Source organism: Pelophylax lessonae (assembly GCF_965119305.1).
Source record: "Pelophylax lessonae genome assembly, chromosome: 7".
In the NCBI taxonomy this organism is placed as follows: Eukaryota; Metazoa; Chordata; class Amphibia; order Anura; family Ranidae; genus Pelophylax; species Pelophylax lessonae.
Window position 1 is genome coordinate 209,005,914 of NC_138774.1, and position 17,411 is coordinate 209,023,324.

The window sequence follows — 17,411 nt, forward strand, 5'->3', positions numbered from 1 at the left end:
TTTTTTATTGGCTAGGCCCCTGAAGAATCCAGCAATCCTCTTTTTGGTCAGCTCCCACCACTCAGCCTTGCTGCTACAAAAGTCCAGGATGGTCACCTGTGCCTGAAAGAATTCCTCAAAGGATTGTCTAACATGTTCTTCCTCAAGGAGAGTCGAATTTAATCTCCAGATGCCTTTGCCCCTCTGAGGGAAATCTGAAGCATTCAAGACCACAGATAGCATACAGTGATCAGAGAACTCCACCGCCTGCACCACTGGGGGTGAGAAAGCAGAGGCCTCCTTCAAAAAAAACCTATCTATCCTACTCTGACTATTACCTCGATGAAAGGTGAACCCTGTGTCATCCGGGAGGTGCTTAATGTGCACATCCACAAGACCAGCATCCCTAACCATACTATTTAAAAAAACGCTATCATATCCCAGCCGGTCATTGAAGTCCTTCCTGTCCTTGGGCCTAGTCACAGTATTAAAGTCACCTCCAAAAACCACTTGCCGGGATGTAAAAAGAAATGGCTTGATCCTTGTAAAAAGGCATTTCCTGTCCCACTTTGTGTGCGGCCCATAAATATTAATTAGGCGCAGGTCCTGCCCTCCCACAAGAACGTCTAAGACCATACATCTCCCAATCTCCACCTCAATAACCCGCCGGACAGTTACCATGCCGGTTTTAAACAACACCGCCACCCCGCCGTAAGGCTCGGCCGCAAGAGACCAGTAAGATGGACCATACCTCCACTCTCTCTTGGCCATATGAATATCTGCCAAGGAGGTGAGCCTAGTCTCCTGCAAAAATAAAATTTCAGCATCTAATTGGCTGAACAAAAATAAGGCCATAGAACGAGCTCTTACCGACTTAATGCTGGCGACATTTATTGTCACCACTTTTAACGGAGGGGGAACCGCCATTTGGGTTATTGGGTGGATTGCTTCTTAGCTCCCCTCTGCTGCTCATCACCAGAAGCCTCTCTCTTTCTTGAAGCCTCCTCCAACTCCATTTCAATTTCTGAATTCTGCTCAGAAGAATCCCCAGATGAGGAGATATCCCAAGCAGAAGCCCTAGAACGGTTGGAGACAGTCACTGAGGCATCCTGTCCCTGTTCCGTCCTCACCGTCTGTCTCTTCCGCCTCACAACCTTCCTTCTCTCCTCCAGGTACTGAAGGTCAGATTCAGAGATGCTTTCATCTCTTGTTTTCTTCTTCTTCTTTGAAGTCTTCACAGAAGACTTCTTTACAGAGGAAGCCGCAGCAGCACCCTTTTTGGTACCCTCTACCACTCCTGGTGGGTGGGGGGCTTCTTTAAGGTCACACTTAGGAAGGGAAGACTGATCGGGAATAACTGACTCAGGGGGCACAGACTTGGCAGATTCTGACACAAGAGGAGCCGGTACAGAAGGCTGGGGGGACACAGGGACAGACACAGAAGGAAAACTTACAGATACAGGAGGGGTGGGCACAGGGACTAGGGAGGGATCCTGCACAAGACCAGGGGGGTCAGTCACCGCAGAGGAGGGTGGTACAACAGGGGCCTCATCCTCCATCCTGTCCAGCCTTAACAGATCATCTATCACCTCTCTATCCATATTATGCCAGGCTTCAGGACATCGGCTGTAGGGGTGGCCAAGGCGCAGGCACAGGTTGCACCTTATCGCCTGGGTGCAGTCCCTGGCCACATGACCCTGCCCCCGACACACTGAACAGATCAGAGCTGAACAAGAGGAGCTAAAATGCCCCTTTTCTCCACAGCGGTGACACAGTTTTGGCTGACCGGGATAAAAAATGGTCATCCTATCCCTCCCTATAAAGGCAGAGGAGGGCAGGTGACGGACAACATTCCCATCCCTAGCCAACCTGACCGTTACCGACCAACCCCCGGTCCAGATGCCACGCTCATCATGAATTTTATCCGGCCTGGTCAAAACATCCCCATAATTTCTCAACCAGACCTCTAAGTCCCGAGCAGGAACACTCTCATTTGTAAGGACAATAGTAATTTTCTTCACTGTTGACCTTTGGGAAACTGCCACTGGCACCAGACCTTCCCATTCGGGTCTTGACCTGCACCGAGCCATATATCGTTCCCAGAACAAGTCAAGACCCTCTGGTCTGGTGAAACTAACTGTGTATTCCCGGCTTCCAGCCACATGTATCAGGGCATATAGGTCATTAGCCCCAAAACCCATATCTAAGATCAGGTCCACCACCATACGCCTTGCTAGAGGGACTGCACCACCTTCCCATTTAAGGAGGACTACGTTCCGCCTTGGACCCCCAGCAGAAGCCATAGATCCAATACCAGATCCAATGGTGCTCATAGTGGCAGCCCGCGAGGGAAAACCCTGATTAGAAGCAGAGCTCCTCCTTGATTGTAACCCTGGCTTGGTGATATTGCCAGGAGCACAGCTTACCACCTGTGCAAATGTAGGTTTATTAGGGCCAAGACCCCACACTGATGTCACATTATCAGGTACACTACTATTATTATTTTTACCAGCTTGGCCTAAACAAGCAGCATTATCAGTTCCACATATAATGGTGGGATCCACCATGCCTGCAATGTTATTAGGGATAACTGTTTCTGATGCAGTACCAGATGTTTCCTGCTGCTGCGCTGTAGAGTCCTGTTCAACAGTGACTGAAATAGTTTTAAGCTCAGCAGAAGGGGGGTTAATCGGCTCTTCTGGGTTTTGTGGTTCTTCAGCAGAAATGTCATTTTTTAAACACAACTTTTCCTGTTTAGAGACATCAGCAGCAGGCACAACATTGCTGAGCATAGGGGAATCACCCGGAGTGTCATTAGGAAACCCATCATTAGGCAAGGTGCTAAAAGGCACAAAAACTGTTTTATCTGTAAGCTGGGGCTTTATATACTTTACTTTATCAGGCACACTCTCAGGTAAGTCCTCCACATCACCAAACACCAGCTGATCTTCCTGCATTGGAGACTCCATTACCTGTATAACTTTCAACATGCCTCCTGAGCCCTGAGATGGCAATGGGCTGCTTACCTCACCTTGAGGGGGAAGGGGGTCAGAACTAGGGGTCTCCTCCTCCACCTCCATCTTTGCAAACCTCCGTTCATTGCAAAACTTCTCCCTGAAGGGACCATCCCTGCCTTCCATCATGGCCACGATAGTTTCTTGATGATCCACACGGACCTTAGCTAATTGGACCTCTGAATCCATGGATCCGCGGTTCTTGCTGAACAAGCCTTCACGCTGCTTTCTCAGGCGCTTTAAATCCGCTCTAAGCTTGTAGAGCTTGTCTCTCTCCTTATTGAGGACTTTGATCCCGGCCACCACTCGCTCCCGAATGGATCCAGCATCTTCATCCTCACCAGGTGCAGAGAGATCACCAACCACGGGCTGCACAGGAGCATGCATGCCATCCATCCGCCCAGGGGATGTCTGAGAGCCTCCAGCAGGAGAGGCCCCGCTGGCCTCCATGGCTTCCCCAGAAGGGGGCCAGGAGAGCTGGGAGGGATTTCACCTCACACCCTCTTACACAGATCACCTGGAGCAGCAACAGACACACAGCCAGAGAACCTTCCAGCAGCCACACCCGAAGCTGAATGATGGGAAACGACTCCTCCCACTGACACCAATGATGGGGCACTATTCCTTCTCCTGACAACACAGATGGGGCACTGTTCCTTCTCCTGACACCACAGATGGAGCACTGTTCCTTCTACTGACATCACAGATGGGGCACTATTCCTTCCACTGACACCAATGATACGGCATGATTCCTTCCACTGATATAAACAATGAGGTACTATTCCTTCTACTGACACCACAGATGGGGCACTATTCCTTCTACTGACACCACAGATGGGGCACTATTCCTTCTCCTGACACCACAGATGGGGCACTATTCCTTCTCCTGACACCACAGATGGGGCACTATTCCTTCTACTGACACCACAGATGGGGCACTATTCCTTCTACTGACACCACAGATGGGGCACTATTCCTTCTCCTGACACCACAGATGGGGCACTATTCCTTCTCCTGACACCACAGATGGGGCACTATCCCTTCTACTGACACCACAGATGGGGCACTATTCCTTATCCTGACACCACAGATGGGGCACTATTCCTTATCCTGACACCACAGATGGAGCACTATTCCTTCTCCTGACACCACAGATGGGGCACTATTCCTTCTACTGACACCACAGATGGGGCACTATTCCTTCTCCTGACACCACAGATGGGGCACTATTCCTTCGACTGACACCCCAGATGGGGCACTATTCCTCCTGACACCACAGATGGAGCACTATTCCTTCTCCTGACACCACAGATGGGGCGCTATTCCTTCTCCTGACACCACAGATGGGGCACTATTCCTTCTCCTGACACCAAGGATGGGGCACTATTCCTTCGACTGACACCAAGGATAAGACACCATTCCTTCGACTGACACCAAGGATGGGACACTATTCCTTCTACTGACACCACAGATGGGGTGCTATTCCTTCTACTGACACCCCAGATGGGGCACTATTCCTTCTCCTGACACCACAGATGGAGCACTATTCCTTCTACTGACACCTCAGATGGGGCACTATTCCTTCTACTGACACCAAGGATGGGGCACTATTCTTTCTCCTGACACCACAGATGGAGCACTATTCCTTCTACTGACACCTCAGATGGGGCACTATTCCTTCTCCTGACACCACAGATGGAGCACTATTCCTTCTACTGACACCTCAGATGGGACACTATTCCTTCGACTGACACCAAGGATGGGGCACTATTCCTTCTACTGACACCCCAGATGGGGCACTATTCCTTCTCCTGACACCACAGATGGAGCACTATTCCTTCTCCTGACACCACAGATGGAGCACTATTCCTTCTACTGACACCTCAGATGGGGCACTATTCCTTCGACTGACACCAAGGATGGGGCACTATTCCTTCTACTGACACCACAGATGGGGCACTATTCCTTCTCCTGACACCTCAGATGGGGCACTATTCCTTCTCCTGACACCTCAGATGGAGCACTATTCCTTCGACTGACACCACATATGGGGCACTATTCCTTCTACTGACACCTCAGATGGGGCACTATTCCTTCGACTGACACCAAGGATGGGGCACTATTCCTTCGACTGACACTACAGATGGTGCACTATTCCTTCTCCGGACACCTCAGATGGGGCACTATTCCTTCTCCTGACACCACAGATGGTGCACTATTCCTTCGACTGACACCAAGGATGGGGCACTATTCCTTCTACTGACACCACAGATGGGGCACTATTCCTTCTCCTGACACCACAGATGGAGCACTATTCCTTCTACTGACACCTCAGATGGGGCACTATTCCTTCGACTGACACCAAGGATGGGGCACTATTCCTTCTACTGACACCACAGATGGGGCACTATTCCTTCTCCTGACACCTCAGATGGGGCACTATTCCTTCTCCTGACACCTCAGATGGAGCACTATTCCTTCGACTGACACCACATATGGGGCACTATTCCTTCTACTGACACCTCAGATGGGGCACTATTCCTTCGACTGACACCAAGGATGGGGCACTATTCCTTCGACTGACACTACAGATGGTGCACTATTCCTTCTCCGGACACCTCAGATGGGGCACTATTCCTTCTCCTGACACCACAGATGGGGCACTATTCCTTCGACTGACACCAAGGATGGGGCACTATTCCTTCTACTGACACCACAGGTGGGGCACTATTCCTTCTACTGACACCACAGATGGGGCACTATTCCTTCTCCTGACACCACAGATGGAGCACTATTCCTTCTCCTGACACTACAGATGGAGCACTGTTCCTTCTCCTGACACCACAGATGGAGCACTGTTCCTTCTCCTGACACCACAGATGGAGCACTGTTCCTTCTCCTGACACCACAGATGGAGCACTATTCCTTCTACTGATACCACAGATAGAGCACTATTCCTTCGACTGACACCACAGATGGGGCACTATTCCTTCTACTGATACCACAGATGGGGCACTATTCCTTCTACTGACACCACAGATGGGGCACTATTCCTTCTACTGATACCACAGATGGGGCACTATTCCTTCTACTGACACCACAGATGGGACACTATTCCTTCTACTGATACCACAGATGGGGCACTATTCCTTCTACTGACACCACAGATGGAGCACTATTCCTTCTCCTGACACCACAGATGGGGCACTATTCCTTCGACTGACACCACAGATGGTGCCCTATTCCTTCTACTGACACCCCAGATGGGACACTATTCCTTCTACTGATACCACAGATGGGGCACTATTCCTTCTCCTGACACCACAGATGGGGCACTATTCCTTCTACTGACACCACAGATGGGGCACTATTCCTTCTCCTGACACCACAGATGGAGCACTATTCCTTCTCCTGACACCACAGATGGAGCACTGTTCCTTCTCCTGACACCACAGATGGGGCACTATTCCTTCGAATGACACCACAGATGGTGCACTATTCCTTCTACTGACACCCCAGATGGGGCACTATTCCTTCTACTGACACCACAGATGGAGCACTATTCCTTCGACTGACACCACAGATGGGACACTATTCCTTCTACTGATACCACAGATGGGGCACTATTCCTTCTACTGACACCACAGATGGGGCACTATTCCTTCTACTGACACCACAGATGGGGCACTATTCCTTCTACTGACACCACAGATGGGGCACTATTCCTTACACTCATACCAACAATGGGTCACTAATCCTCCCACTGACACCAACAATGGGGCATTATTCCTCCCACTGTTGCCAATGATGGAGCGCTATTCTTCCTCCTACTGACCACAGGTGCTATGACTTTTTTGTTTACTCACACTGACCACCAAGCATGAGAAGTTATCTACTCCTACTCCCTGATGCCGAGATATGTTCTACACCCACTGGGCACACTCCCCCCAAAGTCTGAAGGACAGTATACTTGCCCTTTATTCTACAATGTTTGAGAACTCCTGGTTTACAATATCAGATATCCATTGACTATCCTCAATGTACTAAAATTATTATGTTGCAGCTTACCAGTCCTTAGATGTGGGGTCTGCATTCATATTTTTGGTCTTCTTTCCTGTCTTAGGGTGTCAATATACACTTACTTTACTGTATCTGTGAAATAGCAGCATTGTCACCTTACAACAGGAAGCATGTTAGGACTTCAGAACACTTGAGACAAACAAAAATAAAAATTCCAAGTTCAATTTTCTAACCAGTTTGCTTACCAACCAAATTAACCTGTCTAACAGTTTCCGTCAAAACAGGGGTTTAGTTAGCACACATTTGAAAATGCATGTGTAAGCTGCAGGGCCACTCCACAGCACCCTGTATTACCTGCAGTCCTAACTCTTGTAAATTTATGAGAGTCTTCACAGTGGAAGCACATGCTTTTTTGTTTGTCTCATGTGCGTTGCCTTTCTATGTGTTCTTTGCAATGAAGGCCAGTTATAGGTGGGGGCAGAGGCCATTTTCTTTGGTGTTTGACTTCAGAAAACTTGTCTGATCTCCTCATCTCCATTACATATGGTGGGGGGAGGGGGGGGGGTTCTGTAGTCTACAGAGATAACCCCAGATAGCAAGGATAACCTGCCACAAATTTTTGGCAGTGTTGAATTGTAAATCTTGTTAACTTGCTGCACATTTTCACTGGCAAGTTGTAGACTTGCAGAACACTTGAAGCACAGGTTCTAGTTGACACTTTGACAAATTTGTGTGGCAAGTCTCAGCAAGTGCAAAGTTGCAGTGGTGAATCTACAGCAGTGATGGCGAACCTTGGCACCCCGGATGTTTTGGAACCACATTTCCCAGGATGCTCACGCACTCTGCAGTGTAGTTGAGCATCATGGGAAAAGTAGATCCGAAACATCTGGGGTACCACTAGTCTACAGCAAGAGCTCTGCAAGTCTACAGCATGAAAATTCAGCCACAGTGACCCCTGTGGTGGGATGACTATTGCACAACATAACTGAACAAGAACTTGCAGCAGACTTGCAGAATGTTTGCAAAGAAAGTTGATATGGAGTCCTGCAATGCGGACTTGGTGCAGTTGTGCAACAAACTTGTGAAGCCTGACAAATCTAGCAATAGCTTAGCAAGTTATTTTCAAACTTGCAGCACAATTTCTTGCTTTCTGGGATAGAGCAAGGCTTTTAACACTGATAACTGTGCAGCACAGGCACAATGTATAGGAGGTTAAGAACTCACTAGATTTCTGGTAGAATCTCCAGGTATTTATTTTATTTATTTTTGCATTTTTAGAACAGATATAATACACTTTAAATGGTGTAATAAGATTAAAAGGAAGCAATTGAGGGACTTTCATTGCTAAGAATTTTATATACACTTTAATTTTGCTCATTGCACTGTGATGGGATCCAAGCAGGGGTTCAGCATTCTAACCTGTGAACAACGATGTCTGAGAATCTATACACTTTGTAGCCACACCTGACAATCACCCCTGTTTTGGTTTCAAAGTCTAAATTGCGTATTATCTTGCCATCATTTTCCTTGAGCATTAACTGTTGTTAGGATCAGCTACAGGCCCGGATCTAGCTTAATTGATCTGGGGGGTGCAGTAAAAATAAAGTCAAGGGGCATAATGACAATAACAATACTGAGTGACAGTCACATGAGTTATAACGTGGAAGTAACATCTGACAGGTAGTGCTGAGGCAATGTCAGTATGTATTAAGCGGCCAATGGATTAATGGGATTAAACAGAACCTGTGCCCCCCTGTGTCCCTACCAGTGTCCCTCCTTACATCAGGATTCCTCATCAGAGTGCTCCCTTACATCAACTGTCAGCATTAAATTACCCAATTATAACTGCCCCCCTCAGACTGCCCCTTACATCAATTGCCCCCCCCTCAGAGTGCCCTTTCCGTCAATAACCCCTCTTAGAGTGCCCTTACGTCGATTACCCCTCTCAGAGTGCCTCTTACATCAACTGCCCCTATCACAGTGCCACTTACATCAACTGTCCCTATCAGAGTGTCCCTTACATCAACTATCCCTATCACAGTGCTATTTACATCAACTATCCCTATCAGAGTGTCACTTTCATCAACTGTCCCTATCAGAGTGCCACTTACATCAATTGTCCCTATCAGAGTGCCACTTACATTAACTGTCCCTATCAGAGTGTCACTTACATCAACTGTCCCTATCAGAATGCCACTTACATCAATTGCCCCTATCAGAGTGCCATTTACATCAACTATCCCTATCAGAGTGTCACTTACATCAACTGCCCCTATCAGACTGCCACTTACATCAACTGCCCCTATCAGAGTGCCACTTTCATCAACTGCCCCTATCAGAGTGCCACTTACTTCAACTGCCCCTATCAGAGTGCCACTTACATCAAATGCCCCTATCAGAGTGCCACTTACATCAACTTTCCCTATCACAGTGCCACTTAGATCCACCTAGACCCCCCTAGATCCAGGCCTGATCAGCTACTGTTTTCTAATAGGGTACTTTGCTTTCCCTGTCTATATATCTGCCCCTATCAGAGTGTCGCTTACATCAACTATCCCTATCACAGTGTCATTTACATCAACTATCCCTATCAGAGTGTCACTTACATCAACTGCCCCTATCAGAGTGCCACTTACATCAACTATCCCTATCACAGTGCCACTTACATCAACTGTCCCTATCAGAGTTCCACTTACATCAACAGTCCCTATCAGAGTGCCACTTACATCAACTATCCCTGTCACAGTACCACTTACATAAACTGTCCTTATCAGAGTGCCACCTAGATCCACCTAGACCCCCCTAGATCCAGGCCTGATCAGCTACTGTTTTCTAATAGGGTACTTTGCTTTCCCTGTCTATATATCTATATCAGCTATTGCTGGTGGGAAAAAGAGCTTAGCATTGTCCTGTTGACTGTTACATGGCAGCAAATGCATATCTTGCACTAATATAAATTAAAAAAAATATATTTGCTTAAAAAAATTGGGTAATTTAAAGGTTTCTTATAGCATCTAAAATACAGTAAGAACTCATTGTCTAGTGCCACATAGAGCGTAAAAGCTGGATCCTTTCCTTTTGATTGTTTTTTCTGCAGCGATAATGACTAGAATAATGCCAGGCGGTGTTTTTATCAAAACCTAATGTTTGTATTGCCAAAAAAAAAAGGTAAAAAATGGTAACAACATCTGTCTGGAGATTAGTTCTTACTGATTAGGAGATATTCTCGTAACTGAATATCATCAATAAACACACCACTGAAGGAGGAAAACCTTTCTTTCAAGGCATTTCAAGGCATTTCTATAGCTGTCAGTAAAAGACCATGCTCCCTGGCACCAATAAGAACTTAAAGTGTTACTAAAAAAGTGTTACTTAAACCCAGGACCCTGCATTACCTATATCTGGTCTCCCCCAGTACACAGAACATCGAAATGCAATTATTTTAGTAAATTTAAACTGCTAAATACCTTTTTTCATCAGCAGTATATAGCAGCCTTATGACTTCTATCAGTGCCTGTATTAAGCTTGTAGGAGGAGTTTTCATATTGCACTGGCTGTCCTATTAGGATACAGGACCCCTGACCCTCTGTCTAGACAGTGCTGATTGGCCTTGTGCTGATCACATGCACTCTTCCAAGAAAAAAAAAACTCTCTAGCAATACACACCAAAATGAGCATGTGCATCCTGACTCCAGTAACCCTGTCTTATCCGTTTAACGGAACCGCGACCCCACACTGTGTTTGTGTGCTTCCGTCCGAATACCGCTTCCTTCAGTCTTGAACATAGATATCAGGTATTCTAGCTGCCCCCATACAAAACTAGCTGAGAATAGCTTGTATAAGATCTGGAACCTTTATTGAACAAACTCACACTGAATATATACCCCACCAGTTCAGGTGCCTGATTACATTATCATGTGCAGATGAAATTGTGTACAGAAATATAATAAACATATCTAAGGAACAACCAACACACAAACAGTATTCTACTTTACCACTAGCAACTAATAGATGACAGTGATTTAATTAATTTGAGCTAATTAACTAGCAGACTTGCAGTTATCGAGCTCATGAAGTACAATACACATTATTATAAGTGTAAACACATCCCTACAGTAGACAATAGGCGAGTTAATCAGCACAGTCAACAATGTAACATTACTCCAAGGGACACCCACAAAAGCATTGTTTCCTCACAAGCCAGGGCCCATAGTCAGTAGCCAAAAGCCCCTGTCCTGAATGAGTATGTCACAATTCATGCATTTTATGGGGCAATGCAAGAAGGGGAAGATCTGTGCATACAGGATCAAACAGCTTTTTTTTTTACACAATGCAGAGGATTAACCCCTTAGGTTTAACAGTGAGTATAACAAGCACGCTTTACTGCCTATGCAGACTTATTTTACTGTTGTGGGTTTAGTAATACTTTACATTTTAATGTGGAAGTTTAGAAAATGACAAAATACTATTTAAAGATATAACAGAACTGCAAAGTCTATTTGTTAAAAAAGTCAAAGATGTAAGCTTACCGCACACAAGAAGAAGACCATACAGCCTAGAGAGAAGCCACTTGTATAGCCCAGATAACCTGAAAGAGATAGAGTATCCGCATATGAGGATTCAGTCACAAACTTTAAGCAGAACTCCGGGCAAAAAATGTCTCATTTAAATATGTTCCTCTATATCCACCAATGATATTAGTCCACAGAAAATGCGTTTGCATACAAAGGTATTAAAGGAGAAGTACAGCCAAAGCTCGTTTGGTTCTACTTCTCCCATAAATCACAGGCGTGCAGTTCATTCTGCACTCCTGTGACCTGTTTTCAGCTGACAGCAGGCTGAAGCCCGCTGTCGGCTGACGTGACAGAGCCGGTCCAGTCTGAGAAAAGATTGCGACCATATTGTCGGGATCCACCCAAGAGTCTGGACCAGCACCCAGCTCAGCCAAGCCTTTGCAAGCCACTCATGGACCCTCCACATTTCAGCGCTCTAGTGAGCAGAGCAGACAGCGGTGACTGACAGTCATCAGCTCTCTGCTTGCAAAACACTGGGAACTGAGCGATTGGCGGTGTTTGATCGTTCGGTTCTCAGTGACAGAGTCGCAGGGGGGCTGATGCTTCATCCACCTAGGTAAGTATGATTTAAAAAAAAAGAAAAAAAACATACTACTCTTTAACCACTTAAGCCCCGGAAGATTTTACCCCCTTCCTGACCAGGGGTTTTTTTGCGATTTTTTACTGCGTGACTTTAACGGACAATTGCGCGGTCATGCGACGCTGTACCTAAACGAATTTCACGTCCTTTTTTCCCCACAAACAGAGCTTTCTTTTGGTGGTATTTGATCACCTGTGCGATTTTTTGATCATGCGCTATAAACAAAAAAGTGCGTAAATTTTGCAAAAATAACAATATTTTTCACTTTTTTTTTTATATGAAATTCCCCCCCAAAAAAATGTAAAAATCAAAATTTTTTAACATTTTCGGCCAATTTGTTTTATGCTACATATGTTTGGTAAAAAAAAACCGCAAAAAGCGTATTTTGATTGGTTTGCGCAAAAGTTATCGCGTTTACTAACAAAGGGAAAGATTTCAGTCATTTTTGGTGTTTTTTTTTAACGAGTAATGGCGGCGATCTGCGATTTTTTTTGCGGTACTGCGACATTGTGGCGGACAGATCGGACCCTTGACTGACATTTTTGACACTTTTGGGGGTACCAGTGACATTACTGCAGTAATCAGTGCTATACATATGCACTGTTACTGTAAAAATTACACTGGCAGGGAAGGGGTTAACTGTATTGGACAGGGAGGGGTTAAGTGTGTCCTAGGGGCGTGATTCTTACTGTAGTGGGACAGGTCTCCTAGTGTAAAAACAAAGATCAATGGTTCTACATAGTAGAACCATCTGATCTCCATTTTTACACAGGGGAGAATGACAGGCGGCTTGTTTACATAAGCCGCTCTGCCTTTCTCCCGCTCTACCGACGATCGTAGTGTGACCGGTGGACATCGGGTCCGCCGGTAACACGCCCGCACTCCTCCGTGAACGAGCCGAGGCGGGCGCGCCTCAGCGGGTGCGCGCTCGCCCGCTATTGGCTCAAAACCCAGTGACAGGTGAGCGACGTAGATCTACGTCACTCTGCCTGGCCGGGGCTGACTGCCGCAGTAAATATACTGTGCGCAGTCGGCAACCGGTTAAACTTGTAAATGTGTCTGAGACATCATCACTATGCTGTACATAGCCTGTGTAGAGAAGAGATGTGGGAGGGGTCAAGCAGGCCCCGCCCAGTACAGGCTGCCTGCAGAAAACTACAGGAGGGGGCGGAGAAAGGCCAGTCATCCTGCACAAGAAGAGAGTACAGGTGCAATTGGTCTTTATTACAGGAAGGTCCAGCACAGACAGGAGTTGTTTCATGCTGAATTACTGCACAGATCTAAAGAAATACACAAAGAGCATCAAGATTTAAGTAAGATTATTCATTCCTCCACCCCCCCCCCTTCCCTCTTTTTCTGATGTGCCTTAAAGATCTACACACTGTAATAGTATATATCAGCACTTTATCATTTTCAGGTCTTTGTTGTCTATTTTGTGACTTCTGTGAGGTTTCTACAGGTTGTACCTTCCTATACATATCATGGTAATGTTTGGTACTTAAACTGTGGTGTTAATATTGTCAGCTGCTGATATTTGGACTTTGACATTTTTAGTAAAAAAATTTTCAGTAAAAAAAAAAAAGAAGAAAACAAAATAAAAAAAGAAAAGAAGATTTAGGTAAGAATACACAAGCTTGTATTAATCTTTATTTAGCCCGGAGTTCAGTTTTAAGCACTGGACTATATCTAAAATGTTGGTTCATGTATGAGAAATGAAAAAATATTTATTTTCATACATATTTGAACTGTTCTAAACTCTCTGACATGAAATGTATGAAACAAAAACAACACAAAAGGGTAGAATGTAAAATGTATATAAATCCCAGTACAGATATAACACCCAGCACCGACTGTACACCAGATATAACACCCAACACACACTGTAAACCAGATATAACACCCAACACAGACTGTACACCGGATATAATACCCAGCACAGACTGTACACCGGATATAACACCCAGCACAGACTGTACACCAGATATAACACCCAGCACAGACTGTACACCAGATATAACACCCAACACAGACTGTACACCAGATATAACACCCAACACAGACTGTACACCAGATATAACACCCAGCACAGACTGTACACCAGATATAACACCCAACACAGACTGTAGATATAACACCCAGCACACACTGTACACCAGATATAACACCCAACACAGACTGTACACCGGATATAACACCCAACACACACTGTACACCAGATATAACACCCAGCACAGACTGTACACCAGATATAACACCCAGCACAGACTGTACACCAGATATAACACCCAGCACAGACTGTACACCGGATATAACACCCAACACACACTGTACACCAGATATAACACCCAGCACAGACTGTACACCAGATATAACACCCAGCACAGACTGTACACCAGATATAACACCCAGCACAGACTGTACACCAGATATAACACCCAGCGCAGACTGTACACCAGATATAACACCCAACACAGACTGTACACCAGATATAACACCCAGCACAGACTGTACACCGGATATAACACCCAACACACACTGTACACCAGATATAACACCCAGCACAGACTGTACACCAGATATAACACCCAGCACAGACTGTACACCAGATATAACACCCAGCACAGACTGTACACCGGATATAACACCCAACACACACTGTACACCAGATATAACACCCAGCACAGACTGTACACCAGATATAACACCCAGCACAGACTGTACACCAGATATAACACCCAGCACAGACTGTACACCAGATATAACACCTAACACAGACTGTACACCAGATATAACACCCAGCACACACTGCACACCAGATATAACACCCAGCACAGACTTTACACCAGATATAACACCCAGCACACACTGTAAACCAGATATAACACCCAGCACACACTGCACACCAGATATAACACCCAGCAAGACTGTACACCAGATATAACACCCAGCACAGACTGTACACCAGATATAACACCCAGCACAGACTGTACACCAGATATAACACCCAGCACAGACTGTACACCAGATATAACACCCAGCACAGACTGTACACCAGATATAACACCCAACACAGACTGTACACCAGATATAACACCTAACACAGACTGTACACCAGATATAACACCTAACACAGACTGTACACCAGATATAACACCCAGCACACACTGCACACCAGATATAACACCCAGCACAGACTTTATACCAGATATAAAACCCAGCACAGACTTTACATCAGATATAACACCCAGCACACACTGTACACCAGATATAACACCCAGCACAGACTGTACACCAGATATAACACCTAACACAGACTGTACACCAGATATAACACCCAGCACAGACTGTACACCAGATATAACACCCAGCACACACTGTACACCAGATATAACACCCAGCACACACTGCACACCATATATAACACCCATCACAGACTGTACACCAGATATAACACCCAGCACACACTGTACACCAGATATAACACCTAACACAGACTGTACACCAGATATAACACCCAGCACACACTGCACACCAGATATAACACCCAGCACAGACTGTACACCAGATATTACACCCAGCACACACTGCACACCAGATATAACACCCAGCACAGACTTTATACCAGATATAACACCCAGCGCAGACTGTACACCAGATATAACACCCAGCACAGACTTTACACCAGATATAACACCCAGCACAGACTTTACACCAGATATAACACCCAGCACAGACTGTACACCAGATATAACACCCAGCGCAGACTGTACACCAGATATAACACCCAGCACACACTGCACACCAGATATAACACCCAGCACAGACTGTACACCAGATATAACACCCAGCACAGACTGTACACCAGATATAACACCCAACACAGACTGTACACCAGATATAACACCTAACACAGACTGTACACCAGATATAACACCTAACACAGACTGTACACCAGATATAACACCCAGCACACACTGCACACCAGATATAACACCCAGCACAGACTTTACACCAGATATAACACCCAGCACAGACTGTGCACCAGATATAACACCCAAAACAGACTGTACACCAGATATAACACCCAGCACAGACTGTACACCAGATATAACACCCAGCACACACTGTACACCAGATATAACACCCAGCACAGACTTTACACCAGATATAACACCCAGCACAGACTGTACACCAGATATAACACCCAGCACACACTGCACACCAGATATAACACCCATCACAGACTTTACACCAGATATAACACCCAGCACAGACTTTACACCAGATATAACACCCAGCACAGACTGTACACCAGATATAAAACCCAGCACAGACTGTACACCAGATATAACACCCATCACAGACTGTACACCAGATATAACACCTAACACAGACTGTACACCAGATATAACACCCAGCACAGACTTTACACCAGATATAACACCCAGCACACACTGTACCCCGGACAGAACACCCAGCACAGACTGTACCCCGGACAGAACACCCAGCACAGACTGTACCCCGGACAGAACACCCAGCACAGACTGTACCCCGGACAGATCACCCAGCACAGACTGTACCCCCGGACAGAACATCCAGCACCGACTGTACCCCGGACAGAAAACCCAGCACAGACTGTAGAACAGATAAAAAAGCACATACAGGTTTTATATAAAGAACTGATCTCAATACAACTACACATGTCATTCTTTATGAAAGTGCCTGAAAGTAGAATACTCTACGGGTACCAATCAGATTCTTTCTTTCACTTAATTTGGATGTGCTGGACAGTAGAGATCCTTATTTCAGCTTGAAAAATCTGGCCCATTGCGGATTAGCCTTTATAACTTTATATGTGTTTGGACAATGTCCTTAGATTCGGGTCTTACCAAGATGTTTCATGAGAGCGAGGGGGAGAATGATGAGGATTGTGACAATGACGATGAGCAGGTTACCTTGTAAATACCAAGCCCTGTGGAGAAGAAGGGATTCAGACAGTGGGAATGAATAACGGTGATCCAGGTAAACATGGCACACACACACACACAGATAAGTATCCAACCCTTTATAATCTTACTCAGTTTTTGCGGTCAACCCCATGAAAGTCTGGATGACGAGTGGCAGCTCATACTTAATAATGTATAAATAACTGGACATAGCTGAAATAAAAAGGAAGGGTTGGGTTACATGACTCATCAGTCATCACACAAATAAGGTACGCTTATTCCTGATTTGCAATGATGC

The 17,411-nt window shown here is 45.7% G+C and overlaps 1 protein-coding gene across 1 annotated transcript in view; it reads right to left on the minus strand.

Moving 5' to 3' along the window:
- The window catches only part of SLC38A5 (solute carrier family 38 member 5), a 130,538-nt gene that overhangs the window by 73,033 nt on the left and 40,094 nt on the right, over positions 1-17,411 (minus strand). Inside the window, exons 6-8 of the mRNA XM_082263746.1 lie at positions 17,245-17,326; positions 17,057-17,139; positions 11,543-11,601 (exon numbers count right to left, since the gene is read on the minus strand). Of these exons, the coding sequence (XP_082119872.1) occupies positions 11,543-11,601; positions 17,057-17,139; positions 17,245-17,326 (224 nt within the window). The remainder of the gene's footprint in view (positions 1-11,542; positions 11,602-17,056; positions 17,140-17,244; positions 17,327-17,411) is intronic.